The 16338-nt window shown below is 56.3% G+C and overlaps 2 protein-coding genes across 4 annotated transcripts in view; one reads left to right on the forward strand and one right to left on the reverse strand.

Moving 5' to 3' along the window:
• The window catches only part of ZMYM3 (zinc finger MYM-type containing 3), a 37736-nt gene extending 23567 nt beyond the window's left edge, over positions 1–14169 (forward strand). For 2 of the 3 annotated variants that reach the window (XM_054169305.1, XM_054169306.1), the window contains exons 12-25: positions 53–225; positions 649–814; positions 4487–4545; positions 4999–5167; positions 5748–5863; positions 6007–6181; positions 6989–7135; positions 7887–7990; positions 10137–10305; positions 10427–10578; positions 11056–11170; positions 12030–12284; positions 12371–12488; positions 12841–14169. In XM_054169305.1, coding sequence (XP_054025280.1) covers positions 53–225; positions 649–814; positions 4487–4545; positions 4999–5167; positions 5748–5863; positions 6007–6181; positions 6989–7135; positions 7887–7990; positions 10137–10305; positions 10427–10578; positions 11056–11170; positions 12030–12284; positions 12371–12488; positions 12841–13039 — 2117 coding nt within the window. In that variant the 3' untranslated portion in view covers positions 13040–14169. The remainder of the gene's footprint in view (positions 1–52; positions 226–648; positions 815–4486; positions 4546–4998; positions 5168–5747; positions 5864–6006; positions 6182–6988; positions 7136–7886; positions 7991–10136; positions 10306–10426; positions 10579–11055; positions 11171–12029; positions 12285–12370; positions 12489–12840) is intronic. The other variant, XM_054169307.1, reaches the window with a different exon arrangement.
• A 376-nt stretch (positions 14170–14545) lies between these two features.
• Positions 14546–15801, reverse strand: LOC104296351 (gap junction alpha-3 protein). Its single transcript, XM_009896140.2, has one exon. The coding sequence runs from the start codon at positions 15761–15763 to the stop codon at positions 14774–14776; it is 990 nt and encodes a 329-aa protein (XP_009894442.2). The 5' UTR covers positions 15764–15801; the 3' UTR covers positions 14546–14773.
• Positions 15802–16338: the final 537 nt, after the last annotated feature.

A 16338-nucleotide genomic window follows, 5' to 3' on the forward strand; every position in this document is an offset into this window, starting at 1 on the left:
GGAGGCCCCCAGTGCGTCCTGGGAAGGTTTCACTCCTATTGTTTCTCCGCAGGGTGTGTGCTTCTTTACAAACAGGATTTCACCAAGAACCTGGGCCTGTGCTGCATCACCTGCACCTACTGTTCTCAGACCTGCCAGCGGGCGGTCACCGAGCAGCTGGAGGGCAGCACCTGGGACTTCTGTAGTGAAGACTGCAAAAGCAAATACTTGCTCTGGTACTTCAAGGTCAGTATTGGCACCGGCAGCTTGTGCTAAGTGCTGTGGTGGGCACGGCACCCAGATAAGTGGGCATTGCACTGAGGAAGTTCACACTGCTGGAGTCTGGCTGGCACTGCTGCGGAGAACCTGGCACTGCTGGAGCCCTGCCTGGCAATGACGGGACACTGCTTCGGGGAAGCTCATGTAGCTGGAGTCCCCAGCTGATCCTGCCAGAGCACTGCCATGAGGAAGCTCACAGTGCTGGATCCGCGGCTAGTGCTGCTGTGAGAAGTTCGCACCGCTGGAGTCCCCGGCTGGCACTGGCAGGGCACTGCTGCGGGGAAGCTCACAGCACCTTGCTCTGTGCACCCTTCACTGGAGAGTTGTGTTGCACTCGGAGGGGGTGTGGTTAGTTACTCGTTGTTTCTCTCCTGCTGATGCGGGCTTTAGGCAGCTCGGTGCCATGCCTGCAAGCGTCAGGGGAAGCTGCTGGAAACCATCCACTGGCGGGGGCAAATCAAACACTTCTGCAACCAGCAGTGTCTGCTGCGATTTTACAACCAACAGAACCAGCCCAACCTGGACACACAGAAGGGGCCCGAGAGCCTGCTGAACAGTGAGTAGGAGGGAGGGAGGGGACCTGCATAGCTCAGTCTGAGAGACACAGGGAAGACTGAACAGCGAGGGGTGGAAGCTTCCTGCCTGGGACTGGATGAGATGCTAGGGAACAATCCTGCACTGGCCCTTGGGGGGAAAGGACGGAGTGGGACCTCATGGGGCTTCTCCATCTCTAACGTCTATGGTTCTATGACACACAGGGCCCAGACGGGAGGAGCCGGTGCCAGCCTGCTGCCTGTAGCTCACACTCTTAGTGAGGATACTCAGGGATTTAACAGCCTCATGTTGCCAGCGGAGAGCTCGATTGGCAGGGTTAGGGGACAGCGTGGTTTGGCATGATAATCCACCTGCAGCCCCACACCACCTCTGAGCTGTGACCTTCTCAGATCTCATAAGCTAATCGGGATTGGGCCAGGTCAGTGCTTGGATAGGAATCATTCAAGGAAAATGCAGAGTGCTGCAGGAAGTGGTGCTGGTGATGCTGTAGGTGGGCTCTCCTCAGCCAGAACTGAACCTAGAACAGCCCTGGAGGCACTCTGCCTTGTGATGTTAGATTGAAGTCCTACCACTTACACAAGATTGCTGCAGCTGTGAGGAGCTGTGAGCCCCCCCTGTCCTGGATAACCCCATTCTGCATCTGTGGAATTCCAGCTGGAGAGGAGATTTTCACTGCCTGTTGCCCCATTTCCTGTCATTAACTTGAGCCAGTTGCTTATGGAAGATTGCAAAGTGCTTTGGGGTCCCTCAGGATGGAAGATGCGCGTACTGACAGTGACAAGACATTGCTTGGCCCTCAGACACTTACATAGTCTCATTCTGGTTGGTCTTTCATAAGCCATGATCTTCTAGGTGATGTGTGATCTAGTTAAAACACCTGCAGCTTATGGTGGGACTTGCTCCGGTGCATCAAGCCTCAACAGATACCTGCGTTGTAAGCTCAGGGCTTTGCTGCTCTCCCTGGAGTTTCATGAGTTGTAAAACCCTGACTAGGGTGTGCCAAGGAGGGGAAACCAAGACAAGGGTCCTCCCGTGAGACACCTCATCCTCTGTCTCCAGACTCTTCCTGGTTTCTCTCCTGACAGAAGTGGGCTGATTGCAAGACAGGGGAAGCCCTGGATGTCCATGCTGCTTAGGCAGCAAAGCAGAGCTGCTCTGCCAGAAGCAGCAGATTTTCCCCAGCCAGGGGCATCCCAACCTGCCCTCCAAGAGCCATACTCTGTAAAAAGCCACATGAGGCAATGGCTCAAGTGGCAGCACACTGGAATGACCTGGATAAGGAACTGTTGATTTCTGCTGGCACAGGAGTGCCCAGGAGGAGTCTGCTTGATGTGGCACACTGTTCTGCTGGCCAGGGGAGGAAAAGGTGTTAAACTTGATGGTTCCTGTAGCTCATTAAGTGATTCCACAGCCCTGGCCATGTTGTTCCATCTGTCTTATACTTTCAAGGCATCTCACTTGTGAGGGACAAGTAACACTGTTTTTGGGACACGGGCACAGTGAGCAAGCTCTGCCTGCAGAGGGATGCATCTTCCACACTATTTGGCCATTGTCTCCTTGAAGCCATGGACCACAAGACTGAGAAGTACCTTCTCCACCACCACCAACCACATGAATCTGAGCTCACCCTCCACCATGTCCCTGGAGGCTCCCAAGAACTTTACTGTTTGGCATACAGGGCATCACCTTTCACTATGCCTCTGTTTGCCCTTCAAGGCAGAGGACTCTTGAGGGTGGCCAAGGAAAAGCCCATTCATCAGCAGTGGTGAGTTCTCAGCTGAGCACAAGCTCCAGGCTGCCCCAGCAGCTTGGTGAACAACACTGGTGCCACTGGATCCTCTGTGTGTTCTGGCACACACAGTTGTGGCCCTGCCAGTTGTGGAATAGTGGTGGACATCCTTGTTCCAGACTGTGGCATACTGCTCAGCTTGCAAAGGAAGGGTACTGGAGTCAGGACCTGCTGTTTGTTTATACAGAGAGCTTTCCAGCACAGAATGCTGTGCTGGGATTTTGAGAGAAGCTGTTTGAGGAACACCTTCTGCCTGCTCTGACCAGGGTCTCCTGGAGACCTGGCAGCAATGTTGCCAGCTCACAAGAGACAACCTGGATTTCAGGCCTCTCCTGGGCAGAGCTGCTACCTGCTTCCTTTGCAGCCATGGCTGACTAAACCCATTTGTTCCTTTGACCTCTGGCTGCTGCCAAGCTGGTGATGCTGAAAATGCTGGCTAATGACAAAGGTGGACATGGCTTTGCTGGGAGCAGTCTGTGCAATGTGGAATTGAGAAGCTTCTGCCACAGAACTGTGCCCAAAGACTTCCATGGGGAGATGACTCTCTGCAGGGCCATCCAGCTGGAGCCTATAGAGGACCAGAAGTCATGGTTTGTGTGGGCAGTATCTTGACATCTCCTTGGTGGTACTGGGATGAGAGGAAAAAGCAAGGCACAGCTTTCCTGGAAGCTTGGGCATGTAGGACATTGTGACAGGAGGATCTTGTCTGTCTTAGTCCTCATTCATTTTCCTGTGAGGCAATGAACTTTGCTTTTGATTCTGCTGCAGCAGAAACTCTGCTCATACTTCATAGCTTGTCTTTTCTCCTTCAAGCCATTGATGTCTCCCACCTAGACCTGCTGCCTATCTACTTTGGTCTGGTCAGGGGGAGTTCTTGGACCCATTGAGACCATTGCAGATCCCATGGCTGAATGCTCGGCAGCTGTAGGCTAGGGAGCTTCCTCCAGCTGGAACTTACCCATTCCCCTGCAGTGGTCAGCAAGTGGACCCTGCTGGGCCTCCAGTTGTTCAAGAGCTGTCCTGCGTTTCCTTGGGACAGGGGAAATCAGTGCAGTGCCAATGCCCCTGTGTTGGACCTGTGGGAGTCTGGGTCTGTCCTGGAGCCCATCTGTGTGCAGGAGGTGCAAACGGACTCACCACTCCCGCTGGGTGCTGAGACCTGCTGCCTGCCTTGCAGGTATCTCATTCATGCTTGGCCCAAGATTAGTCAGTGCTGTGGAAGGCAGTTGTGTTTCCCAGGACACTTGGATGAAGGTACTCTTGTAGCACACGAGCCTTTGAGATGGATGCTGGTTCTCTGCAGAGTGAATCATCCGAGCCAGGATGATACTGTCACAACCTGAGACCAGTACCTTCCACACATGCCTCTTCCTGCAGGTGATCTTCTCTTTCCTTAGGGGAATGACTGCATCCCTAGGGCTGGGGCAAAGCTGTCTCTGCTTTCTGGGGTATCTTGTAGCACTTCTTCTGGCTCTGTCACCTTCCTAGGGATCTTGGAACACTTTGCCAAGATAATTGCAGCAGAGAGATGGGGGCATGGGGAGGGTCATGGCTCGGTACAGCAAGCCAGTAGGCAGAGCTGGGAATAGAGGCCTGGGTTCCTCTCTCTACATGGGCTGGAATTTCTCCTGACCTGATGTGATGGGGATGGGGTGGACTGCAAGGGAGAGCAAAGTTACATGGGAATTAGTTGATTTTGGAGCTGTAGTGTCTTCTGAGCTGCTAGGTATAAGGATTGTGAAAACATAAACTGTTCCTGGAGAGGCCAGGATCTGTTTCTGGGGAGCCTGTCCTTGTCCTCTTGTTGCTGCCACCTCCAGTCCCAGCAGTGGGACCTGTTGGCCCAGGGGCTTTTGAACTTAGAATCCTTGCTTTCTCTTACAGGTCAGACTTCAGAGCCAAAATTACCTGCCCCTTCCCAACAGAAGGCAGAGACTAACATGGTAAGGCCCATTGGAGGTAGGAGTTTGCAAGATAACACAAAGAGAAGACAGATCTGCCATTGCATTCTTCTACATTTCATTCTTCCACAACCAATACATTTCAAGATCTCTGGGTAGTGGAAGCTGATAAGAGCTGCTGGAAGGGCAGCATTAGCATGTCTCATGCAAGGGGGAAGGATGGATTCCCCAGGAATTGATGATGGCCTCCACTGTTGCAGTGTCCCCATTTGCATGGTGCTCTCCTGTCTCTGGGTGCAGTTGTTGTCCCACTGGGGCAGAAGCAACTACTGCCAGACTCCCTGCTGGCTCCTGCAGAGATGCTGCACAGGCTTGTTGCCTGCCAGCAGCAGCGTGGCAGCCCTTTGGCTGGGTTTGACCGAGGGAGAGTGTGTGTGTTGGGGACTGGTACTGCCTTAGGTGGACACCATCCCCCTGCTTTCTGCATTTCCTCAGCTGTCAACAAAGACCTCCTCAGCCCAGATGTCTCTGGCTGCGCCGCCTCCCCTGCCGCCTGCGGTCCCAGCCACCCCTCGGAAGAACAAAGCTGCCATGTGTAAGCCACTGATGCAGAACCGGGGCATTTCCTGCAAGATAGAAGTGAAGTCCAAAGGATGTCAGACAGGTAGGAACACAAGACAGAACTGCAGGATTGCAGGGGCATTTGGGAAAGGCAAGTAGCACGTCCCTGCTCCAGACTAAATGTGAATCCAGACTGTAACGCTGTGCAGAGCGGCTGGGTGTTTGGCACTGTGGTGAGGAGTCCCAGGGCAGTGCAGTGTCCACACTGGAGGGCTGAAGGTAGGGAACCCATTTCCATCAGCAGCAAAGGGAGAGATGCAGAGAGCACTGCAGCATGAGCCTACCTCTTATGGGACAACTCTTTTCCTCTGGAGATCAACAGCTTGTCTGAGGGGCTGTTTGCTGGGCAGATTTCTGTTGGGCTCGTGTGTGTGGTCTCCAGCGTGTGCAAGGCAACTAGACCTTAGCAGGGCTGTGTAAGAGCAGAGCTTGCATTTGTGGCTAGGGCAAGCCTCTCGTTGCAGGGCTGTTCGGCTGGTTGCTGCTTCAGCTTTGCCCGTGAGTCACAGAAGCTGGTGGCTGGAAGGAGCGCGGTGCTGGATAGCTGGGGGCATGGCAGCACGTGGCAGGGCTGGGTGGAGGATCTGGGAGCATGCTCACTGATGTCCTTTTGCTTTTGTCAGAGGCTGACTGGAAGCCCCAGGTGATTGTGTTGCCAATCCCCGTCCCGATCTTCGTGCCCGTGCCTATGCATATGTACTGCCAGAAAGTACCTGTGCCTTTCTCCATGCCTGTCCCGGTAAGCCACACGCTCCCCTCGCCTCTGTCCTCTCCCTGTCTTGAGCCTGCCTTCTGCAGCCTCCCTGCTCATCCTCTTCTGTCCCTGCCTTTAAGTCAGTTAGCTGAGTGTCAGTGTTCTGCCTGCTCTACTTCTGTTGACAGGTGCCTGTGCCAATGTTCCTGCCCACCACACTGGAGAGCACAGATAAGATTGTGGAGACCATTGAGGAGCTGAAGGTGAAGATTCCCTCCAATCCCCTGGAGGCTGACATCCTGGCCATGGCTGAGATGATTGCAGAGGCTGAGGAACTGGACAAGGCCTCCTCAGATCTGTGTGGTAGGTTTACTGCAGCTTGGTCAGGCCCAGCAGCCGGGATCTTACGGGGTTTGCCAACTCTTGGAGCTAGAGCACCTGGCTGTATCACAGCTCAGAATCACAGAATAGATCTGGTTGGAGGAGACCTCCAAGCTCATCCAGTCCAGCCCTCAACCTGGCACTGAAGGGTCAACACTAAACAGTGTCCCTAAGCACCAGGCCCACAGCTGCTTGAACACCCCCAGGGATGGTGACTTCAGCACTGCCCTGGGCAGCCTGTTCCAATGTCTGAGATCCCTTCCAGGGCAGAAATATTTCCTGAGATCCAGCCTGAAGCTCCCCTGGTGCAGCTTGGAACCATTGCCTCTATCCCTGTTGCTTGACACCATGGAGGAGAGGCTGTTCTCACAAAGCCTTTGAAAAGGGAACAGGGAAGAGCACGACCTCAACTTCTGCAGAGGAGGTACCAGGAGGGAAGAGATGCAGCAGGGAGCAGTGTCTGCCACTGTGCCTTTCAGGGGTGCTAGTCTTGTGACACACGTGCAGCAGTCAGTTTATTCAGGCTCTGCAGCTCCCCAGCCAGAAGCCAAGCAGTCCTGACCTGACAGGCTCTATTGACTTGAGGGCTGCGTTCCTCAAGCCCCGGTGACTAGAGCTGTGGCTGGGGAGGGGACAAACATCCAGTGTCTTGCTGTCCAGGGAAAGCTGGGCAGTGCAGGTGTCCTGGGGCTGCTCTGAGCTGTGCTGTAAGGAGCCTGATTTCCAGCCATTAACAGGGAAAACAGAAGACTTTCTTGGTCTGCTTTATGATCTGCTTTTGCATTGCAGACCTGGTGAGTAACCAGAGTGCAGAGGGTCTCCTGGAGGACTGTGATCTGTTTGGCCCGGCGCGGGACGACGTGTTGGCCATGGCTGTCAAGATGGCAAACGTCCTCGATGAGCCAGGCCAGGACCTGGAGGCTGACTTCCCTAAGAGTAAGAGCTGGGTGCAGCAGGCATGCAGGGCTGCTCCTGCTGCAGCAGGGTCCTCCCACCGCCCTCAGCTGACCATTGCCAGCAGCGTTAAGACCTGTGTGAACTTCCCCATGCCCTTTGACTGACTGGGTTTGAGGCCAGGAACTGAGAGTTGTGCAAATGACTGCTCTCAGCAGGGGTGAGGAGACCACCACTTGTGCAGCAGTGTGTGTCTGGCTGGACTGAGCTGCTGTGAGCACAGCAGGTGGAAGAAGCAGCTGATTTTAACAGCACAAAGAGCAGGGACAGCAGCAGGGATTCCAGGGACCCATCAAGGTGAGAGACAGAGCTGGAAAGGGTATGGCATCCTGGGAGAAGGCAGAATTACTGAGTGTCCATTGGCAGGCAGGAGGTGGAAGAAGAGGATCGCAGCAGCGCTGAGGCAGGTTGCTAGCAGCAAAGAACAGAGAATTGGAGCGCCTGTGCCAGGCTGTCCCCTGTGCTGGCCCAGCACAAATGGGTGAGGAATGTTCCTCAGGTTTAGAAATCAGACAAACAAAAAACTGTCAGAGGGGAGAATCTGGAGCTCTGGTTAGTCTGAGACAGCTTAGCTGTGTTTGCTGGGCTGTGGCTAATAGTTCATGCCAGGCAGTGGTGGAGGGTGTGAAGTGCTGGGCTGTGTTTCCTCTTACTCTTCTTGTAAAAAACAGACCAGCACAGGGGACAGGATGAGAATTCTCATCTGAGGCCTTCTGCCTGTGTTTCCTTTCAGACCCTCTAGACATCAACCCCAGTGTGGACTTCCTTTTTGACTGTGGGCTGGTGGGACCAGATGATGTGTCCACAGAGCAAGATCTGCCTCGTGCTGTCCGGAAGGTGAGCTCCCTGTGGGTGCTGCCTGCCTGCTGCTCTTTGGGCTTGAAGTGGAAGCTGCCATCAGGGATGTATGAGTTCACAGAGGAGCCTCAAAGGTCATCTCATCCAAGCAGCAGGGACACCTCCAACTAGAGCAGGCTGCACAGGGACACAGCCAGGCTGAGCTTGAATGTCTCCAGAGATGGGACCTCAACAACCTCCCTGGGCAGCCTGTGCCAGTGTCTCACCACCCTTCCTGTGCAGAACTTCCTCCTGATGTCCAACCTAATTCTGCCCTGGTCCAGCTTCAAACCATTGCCTCTTGTCCTATCCCCACAGCCCCTTCTGAACAGTCCCTCCCCAGCTGCCTGCAGCTCCCCTGCAGATACAGAAATGCAGCTCTGAGGTCTCCCTGGAGCCTTCTCTTCTGCAGGCTGAACAGCCCCAACTCTCTCAGCCTGTCCCTGTAGCAGAGGTTCTCCAGCCCTCTGATCATCTTGGTGCCCTGCTCTGGACCCTCTCCATCAGCTCCATGTCTTTCTTGTGCTGGGGTCCCCATATGTGGACCCAGCACTGCAGGTGAAGTGTCCCTAAAGCAAAGCAGAAGGGCAGGATCCCCTCTCTCCATCTCTGACCACGCTGCTTTGGATGCAGCCCAGGCTGCCCTTGGCCTTCTGTGCTGCCAGTGCCCATTGCTGGCTCCTGTCCAGCTTCTCTCCCACCAGCACCCCCAAGTCCTTCTCTGCAGGGCTGCTCTCAATCTCATCATCCCCCAGCCTGGACTGATGTCAAGGGTTGCCCTGACCCAGCTGCAGGACCTTGCACTTTGCCTTATTGAACCTCCTGAGGTTCTCCTCAGCCACTTCTGCAGCCTGTCCAGGTGCCCCTGGGTGGCTCCCATCCTTCAGTCTTATCAACAGCACCACTCAGTTTGGTGTCATCTGCAAGCTTGCTGAGGGTGCCTCAGTCTCTGTCTGTATCATTGGTGAAGATACTGCCCAGCTCTGGTGCCAGAGCAGAGGGACCCCACTTGTCAGCAGCTCCATCTGGATGTGGAGCTGTTGACCTTTCAGATGCAACCATGCAGCCAATTCTGTATCCACTTAACAGTCCACCCATCAAATCCACACCTCTCCAGCCTAGAGAGAAGGATGTTGTGGGGAACTCTGCCAAAGGCCTTGCAGAAGCTCAGAGAGATGACATCCATGGCCCTTCCCTTGTCCACTGATGCAATCGCTTCAGTGTAGAAAGCCACCAGGTTGGTCAGGCAGGACTTCACAGTATCACTAAGGTTGGAAGAGACCTCGAGGATCATCGAGTCCAACCTGTCTCCACAGACCTCAGGACTAGACCATGGCACCAAGTGCCACGTCCAATCTCCTCTTGAACACCTCCAGGGATGGGGACTCCACCACCTCCCTGGGCAGCCCATTCCAATAACACAGTATCACTAAGGTTGGAAGAGACCTCGAAGCCATGCTGGCTGTCTTGAATCACATTTCTGTCCTCCATGGGCCTTATCAGAGCTTCTAGGAGGATCTGTTTCATGATCTTCCCAGGCACAGAGGTGAGGCAGACAGGTTGGTAGTTTCCAGGCTGCTCTTTTTTACCCTTTTTAAACATGGCCACCTTTGTCTTCTCCCAGTCTCCAGGGACTTCACCTGCCAGGACTTTTCACATACCTTGGAGAATGGCTTTGCAGCTGCATCAGCCACTTCATTCAGAACTTTGGGATGCATCTCATCAGGTCCCTTGGACTTGTTCAGGTGCCATAGGTGGTCCTGAATTTGATCTTCCCATACAGTAGGAGGGACTTTACCTAGTGGTCTGTCAACTCAGGTGAAACATGCCAGAGGCTTCGTTGTGCTGGGGAGGTTCTGCTCTCTCCCTTCAGGGCATGCCTGGCCTGTGGACTCCTCTGTGAAGGAAAGTACTTGCCTGTCACTTCAGAGGAGCCTGGAATGCCACAGATCTTGTGAGAGCTGGCCTGTTGCCTGTCTGTGATCCTCAAGCCTAATGGGCCACGTTGGCTTGCCAGCAGAAGGATGCTTGCTAGCATGGGCACAGGCATACTGGGAGGGAGCTGGCAGTCAGTAGGTCAGTGGTGGCCAGGGCTCTGGCAGCTGCTCCAGGAGGTGCCCAGTCTCACAGGAGTGCCTCTCTGCAGGGGCAGAAGCGCCTGGTGCTCTCGGAGAGCTGCTCCCGGGACTCGATGAGCAGCCAGCCCAGCTGCACGGTGCTCAACTACTCGTACGGTGTGAACGCCTGGAAGGCCTGGGTGCAAGCCAAGTATGCAGCAGGAGAGACCAGCAAGGGAGAGGAGCTGCGCTTTGGCCGTGAGTGCCCTGGCTGCGCGGGGTGCAACGGCACAAACCTCCCAGAAGCTGGGTCCCGGGGTGCTGAGTTCCTCCTGCCCTTGCAGGCTGTTGTCTGACACTGCTGTGCTTGTCTCCACAGCCAAGCCCATGAGAATCAAGGAAGACATCCTGGCCTGCACTGCAGCTGAGCTCAACTACGGCCTGGCCCAGTTTGTCAAGGAGATAACACGGCCCAATGGGGAGCGCTACGAACCGGACAGCATCTATTACCTCTGCCTGGGCATCCAGCAGGTGAGGGAGGGCTTGCTGCCCTGAGGTTCTGTATAGCCAGACCTGGGGGGGGGGGGGGGGCATATCTGTTGAGAGGAGCTCATACCCTTTAATCTGCTTTCTGAGGCCCCACAGAGGCTCACTGGGCTCTCCTTCAGTGCCTTACCCCAGGGCAGCAGTGCACCCAGTTTGTCTTTGTTCGCAAGCCCAATGGGGAGAGTGGCAGCTATTCCCCAGCCTTGCCACCCTTCTAGTACATCCTTGAGGAGGGCTGGGACATCTCCCCAAATGTACTCCCTTCTTCAGCACAAAGTTTAACTTTGTCATGCCTCAGGGTTTTCCTCACAGTTCTCCAAAGCAGCTGGTTTTAGGAGGCTGCCCTGCAGCTCTGGTTGTGCAAGGAGGTGTGTGCTGCATGTGTACCCTGGGCTCTCTAGGAAGGGTTTGCACTGCAGGTGCTGCTGTGTCTCTCCTAACTGTGTGTTCTGTCCTTTGTAGTACCTGCTGGAGAACAATCGCATGGTGAATATATTCACAGACCTTTACTACCTGACCTTCGTGCAGGAGCTGAACAAGTCCCTGAGCGGCTGGCAACCCACAATCCTACCAAACAGTATGTGTCTCCAGGACCTTCAGTCACCACATGTTCCTTCTAGCCTCAGATTCTTCCCAAGTCTGTGCTCCTCCAACCTCAACTGTTTTCCTTGGCATAGGCAGCACAATCTCGGGGTCATGCTGACCCATACTGACAGTGGAGCCAGCCTGGTTTATGCCTCAGCAGCTGTTGCCCAGAGTCAGGGTGGCTGGGAGCCAAGCATGGTGGCTTTACACCTTGGGACAGCTTGAATCTTCGCAGGGCTTCACAGTGATGTCTTCACCCTTTGGCAAAGAAGACACCAAGCCAGGAGACCGGCCCATGCCTTTGTGTGTCCTGTGCACTGAGCAAAGTGCTGGCCAGGGCTGCTGTGCTGCTGCTGCTGCTTTATGAGCGGACTAGTGCAGAGCTCTGCAGAGGCTTTTCATGATGCTGTGATCCCCTGCTGTGTCTTGCCTGGGGTTAGTTCACAGATCCAGTCTCACCTCTGCACAGTGGCTGTCCCAGGCAGAGGTGTTTGCCTCCAGACCTGTATATCTAGCCCGGAGCTGGCCATGTCTGTCCTGCCTGCTGTTTTTCCTTCATCTCATGCTGAGTGTGGTGGAGCACTGACCTGGAGTTCATTTTGTGGCCATCTGTAGGACTGAGCACTCAGGACTGATTTGGGTTAGGGCCTGTGGTTTGGCGGTGCTCTGGGGTAGCTCATGGCTGGGCAGAGTCAGCACCTAGCTCTTTCGATGGCTCTGTAGAAGTAACCTGATGGGAAAGGGGATGTTCTGAAGCATCAGACTTCTGTAGTGAGCTTGCCTCAGGTGGGTGAAGGGATTGCCACAAGGCCACCATTGACGTGACTTTGTTCTTGCTCTGTGTGTTGCAGACACAGTTTTCTCACGCGTCGAAGAGGAGCACCTCTGGGAGTGCAAGCAGCTGGGTGTTTACTCACCCTTTGTACTCCTCAACACGCTCATGTTCTTCAACACCAAGTTCTTTGGGCTGCAGACAGCAGAGGAGCACATGCAGCTTTCCTTCACCAACGTGGTGCGGCAGTCCCGCAAGTGCAGCACGGCCCGCGGCGTGACCAAGGTGGTCAGCATCCGCTACTACGCTCCTGCCAAGCAGAAGAAAGGTCGAGGTAGGGTCTGATAGAGCATCGCCCTGCCCTTCCCCTGCCTCCCCCACTGGCTCCCAGCCATGATCCTGCTCTCTTCCCCTCTGCAGATGGTGGCTCTGGGAAGCGGAAGCGTGAGGAGGAGGTTCCAGTGCTGGAGCAGCGGGAGAACAGGATGAACCCCCTGCGGTGTCCAGTCAAGTTCTACGAGTTCTATCTCTCCAAATGGTGAGAAGGGGGGTGTGCTGTCTTTTGGTGGCACCCTGTGGAGTGGCTGCTGCTCTCCAAACATTTGTACTTGAATGTGAAGCCTTGCCCAGGGTCTGCACCGCTTGTGCAGATCGCGGTTGATCGTGCTTCTCCCTGGCCCCTTCCACTGCTTGCCTCTCTGCAGACAGGCAGGAGAGTGTAGTCTGAGCACTGGTTGGTTAGCGGGTTTGCTCCTGAGTGAGGAGCTGCAGCCTCAGTTTGTCCTCATCCTGCCAAAGAAGGAGAGGTTGTGACAAGCCTTGAGCCCTCCATAGCCATGAGGGCAAGCCCCTGGAGCTGATCTTGGGCTCTCCTTCCTCTCTCATTACAGTCCCCAGAGCCTGCGGAACCGCAACGACGTTTTCTACCTGCAGCCCGAGCGGTCGTGCATCGCCGAGTCCCCGCTGTGGTACTCGGTGATCCCGATGGACCGCGGCACGCTGGAGAGCATGCTGAACCGCATCCTGGCCGTCAGGGAGATCTACGAGGAGCACAGCCGGCTGGGCGGCCTGGAGGAGGACATGGACTGAGAGCAGGCTGCTGCGGGCTGCCTGCGCCCCAGCCCTGCGTTCCTCGTCACCCTGCTGCTGCTGCAGGGCGAGGGCCATGCAGCGTGGGAGGGGCGGTGCTGCGGCAGTGCTGTCCCTTCGTCCTTACTGGACTTGGACACCCCATCCAGCTCCTTACAGGCCTCTCCTGCATACATGGCCCCTGTGCTTAGCCCTGCCTCCTGTCCCAGCTGCTGGGTGAGACATCTCTGGGGCTAGTCCTCAGAACACAGGGTTGGTAGAGCCCCCAGGGCAGCTCCTGTTGCCCGGCTCTGTCCCCTTCTACTCCCAGCCCTTACACCACTCCCCTCACCCCTGCCTCAGTGGGGCAGAGCACCATCTGGGACCAGCAGCCCCAAGGCTTTCAATTTCCCCTTCCTCTGGCATCCCCTCTGGAGGCTGTGGGTGGCAGGATAGCTCTGCTGCTGCTGGCAGGATGGTGTTTTCGAGCCAGTGAGGAAGGGCCACTGGCAGCCTGGGACCTGCTGGGTCAGGGGAAAGCCTTGTTCCCAGGAATGGGAGAGGTTTGGGCTGGCTCTGGGAAGCTGAGCGAGCCAGCGCTGGAATGCAAGGGCAGAGACCCAGCCTTGGTGTGAGGACAACTTCCTGTCCAGCGGCTGGGCTGGCTCCCTCAACTCTGTCAGTGTTTCTGAGTCAGCAGAAAACCGATGGAGATGGGTGTGTACCAGCACTGCCCCTCTCTCCCCTCTGTCCCATATCCTGGTGTAACCCCTGTCCCCAGTGCAAGGTGCCATCAGTGAGCCCCTCCTCTCTGGCCAGGGCCTTAGGCAGCTTTTAGCAGAAGCAAGTTACTCTGCCTGGCCTCTCCCTCCCTTCCAAAGCAGCTGGCTGCCAGCAGCCTGCCCAGGGGGAGCCTGGCTCCAGTTGTGCCACTCCTGCGGCCTCCTGCCCCTCCTCGTGTTTTGACTGGTTTTCTTGAGCTGTACATGGGTCTCCTGTTGAGCCTGTATATATTGTTCTGGGCCCTGGCCTGGGGCCATCTGTTCTCTGTGTCCATGTGGAGAGTGAGCTGCTCACCAGTCTTGTTGTAGTGATGCCAGGGCAGTAGGACTAACCCCTTGTCTCTGGAAACTGTTCATTTCAAATAAAGATGCGGAAAACTTTCGGCAGCCCCTGCCTTTCCCCCAGGGCAGGGTGGGCACTGCAAGAGAGCAGGGCCAGTGACCTACTGCTGTCATGCACCCTGCACTTGTCCATTCCTGCCTGTCTGTGCTGCCTGCTCTTCCTCCCTTGTCTGGCCGCTGGTGCTCTGCCAGACCTGGCAGGCTCAGATGACCCCCAGACCCCATGCCTGATGGTGCCAGCCTGTCCCCTGCAGTCCTCCCTGTCCACCCCTTGCCCACAGGTCTGCAGCCCAACCCAGTGCTGGCCCTGCCTTGGTCACTCAGTGTTTTTATAGGAAGGCTCAGTTGGAGAGCCGTGCCGCAGTGTCTGTGGGCAGAGCAGGAGTCGAGTGAGGTGCAGCAGGTGTTTATTTGCTCCCCCAGGGCTGACAGGCCCCTGCCCCAGCCTGGCCCTACACTCAGCCCCATTGCTCTCAGGAGCACAGTGAGCAGCTGGGCTGTGTCCCTGGGGCCATGCCCATCTCTTGCACTGGTTTTGAGATCCATCCTGTGTGCCTGACAGGGCCCAGAGACAGAATCACAGCCGTGGCCACCTGTGCATCACGCACCTCTGAGCATCTCAGCGTCACGTTCACACTGCCAGGTCTGCTGCTCGCACCTTCCCATGGCACCCACTGGCTGCTCCCAGGCGGGCACCTGCCTTCCCCAGGGGTGCCAGGCCGTAAGAGGGTTTGCCAGCGGCCACAGGGCTGCTACTGCCAGGCAGGGTGACAAGGGCACGGGGCCCCACAGGACCACCAGCTCTGGGCAGGATGCAAGACTTGGACCCTGGCCCTTGCCAGCACTTGGTAAGACCTAGGTAGTAGATCTCTACCAGGTTGAGCAGCAGGGACACACAGGCCACTCCCAGCATGAAGAGGATGAAGATGGTCTTCTCAGTGGGCCTGGAGATGTAGCAGTTGACTGTGTTGGGGCAGGGCCAGCGGCTGCAGGTGTAAAGGGGCTTCAGCTGGAACCCATATAAGATATACTGGCCCACAATGAAGCCCACTTCAAAGAGAGCCTTGAAGACGACGTTGCAGACGTAGGTCCTCAGGATGACCCCCCTCATGCAGACCTGTCTCTGCAGGCCTCCTGCAGGCAGATGGGGCTGCCTGGGGCGCACCCGCCTGGCCCTGTTGCTGCTCCATGCTGCCACTTGCTGCTGCGCCTTCTCCTCCAGATGCACCAGGTGCAGGATGTGGCCCAGGTACATGAGGCTGGGGGTAGAGACAAAGATGATCTGCAGGACCCAGAAGCGGAGGTGGGAGATGGGGAAGGTGCTGTCATAGCAGGCGTGCTGGCAGCCAGGCTGCTGTGTGTCGCAGGAGAAGCCAGACAGCTCATCGGCCCAGACCCGCTCCGCCGCTGCCCCCAGCACCAGGATGCGGAAGACGAAGAGGACGGTGAGCCAGACCTTCCCCACCACTGTGGAGTGCTCCTGGGCATGCTCCAGCAGCCGCCCCAGCAGGCTCCAGTCCCCCATGGCCCGCGCCGCAGTGCTCTGTAAGACAGCCACCCTCCAGCCATCGCCGCCCGTGACCTGCTGCAAACCAACCCCATCCCCTGACCGGGCGGGCATGCAGCAGCGCAGCCTGGGACTCTCCCTGGAGTGTGCCCACCCTGCGTCCCATGGGATCCCCTAAGCTGTCACGGTAATGGGAGCAAAGACCTCCACCAGAGAGCAGCCCTGCCGCACTGGGAGCAACATGGGCAACAGCACAGTGTGAGCCAGGACTGGGGACCCCCTCACCGTTGGTGTGTGTGTGGGAGCAGAGCCCAGTGCGTCCACGCTGTCAAGTCCCCTCGTCAGGGCTGTGTGGGATGCTGTGAGGCCCCTTCTCAGCTGGTCCCTGTGTCCTCCGTGGAGTCTGCACCAGCTGTGTGTGTCTGTCTACCTGATGGTGGGCACTGAGGTTGTTGGGGTATGAGGCAGCTGTGTGCCCCATTGGCTTTCACTGTGACTGGCAGATGAAACAACCATTGGGGAACCTTTTTCCCTCTATTTTTGGTCTGGGCACCTTTCTAATTATATTCAGGGCTGCAGGGGCTGGTGCTGGGGAAGCGTGAGCCCTTGGACTCTGCTCAATGCCACCCAAGGGTCACTGCTCCTGCATTGCCAGTTGCCGGGGCACTGTGGCCACAGTCCCAACCCAG

Source organism: Dryobates pubescens, chromosome 18 (genome assembly GCF_014839835.1).
Source record: "Dryobates pubescens isolate bDryPub1 chromosome 18, bDryPub1.pri, whole genome shotgun sequence".
NCBI classification, from domain to species: domain Eukaryota; kingdom Metazoa; phylum Chordata; class Aves; order Piciformes; family Picidae; genus Dryobates; species Dryobates pubescens.

What these genes read in the sequence shown, in the direction of transcription:
- LOC104296351 (XM_009896140.2), bottom strand. Translation starts at nt 15,763, where the DNA reads ATGCCCGCCCGGTCAGGGGATGGGGTTGGTTTGCAGCAGGTCACGGGC.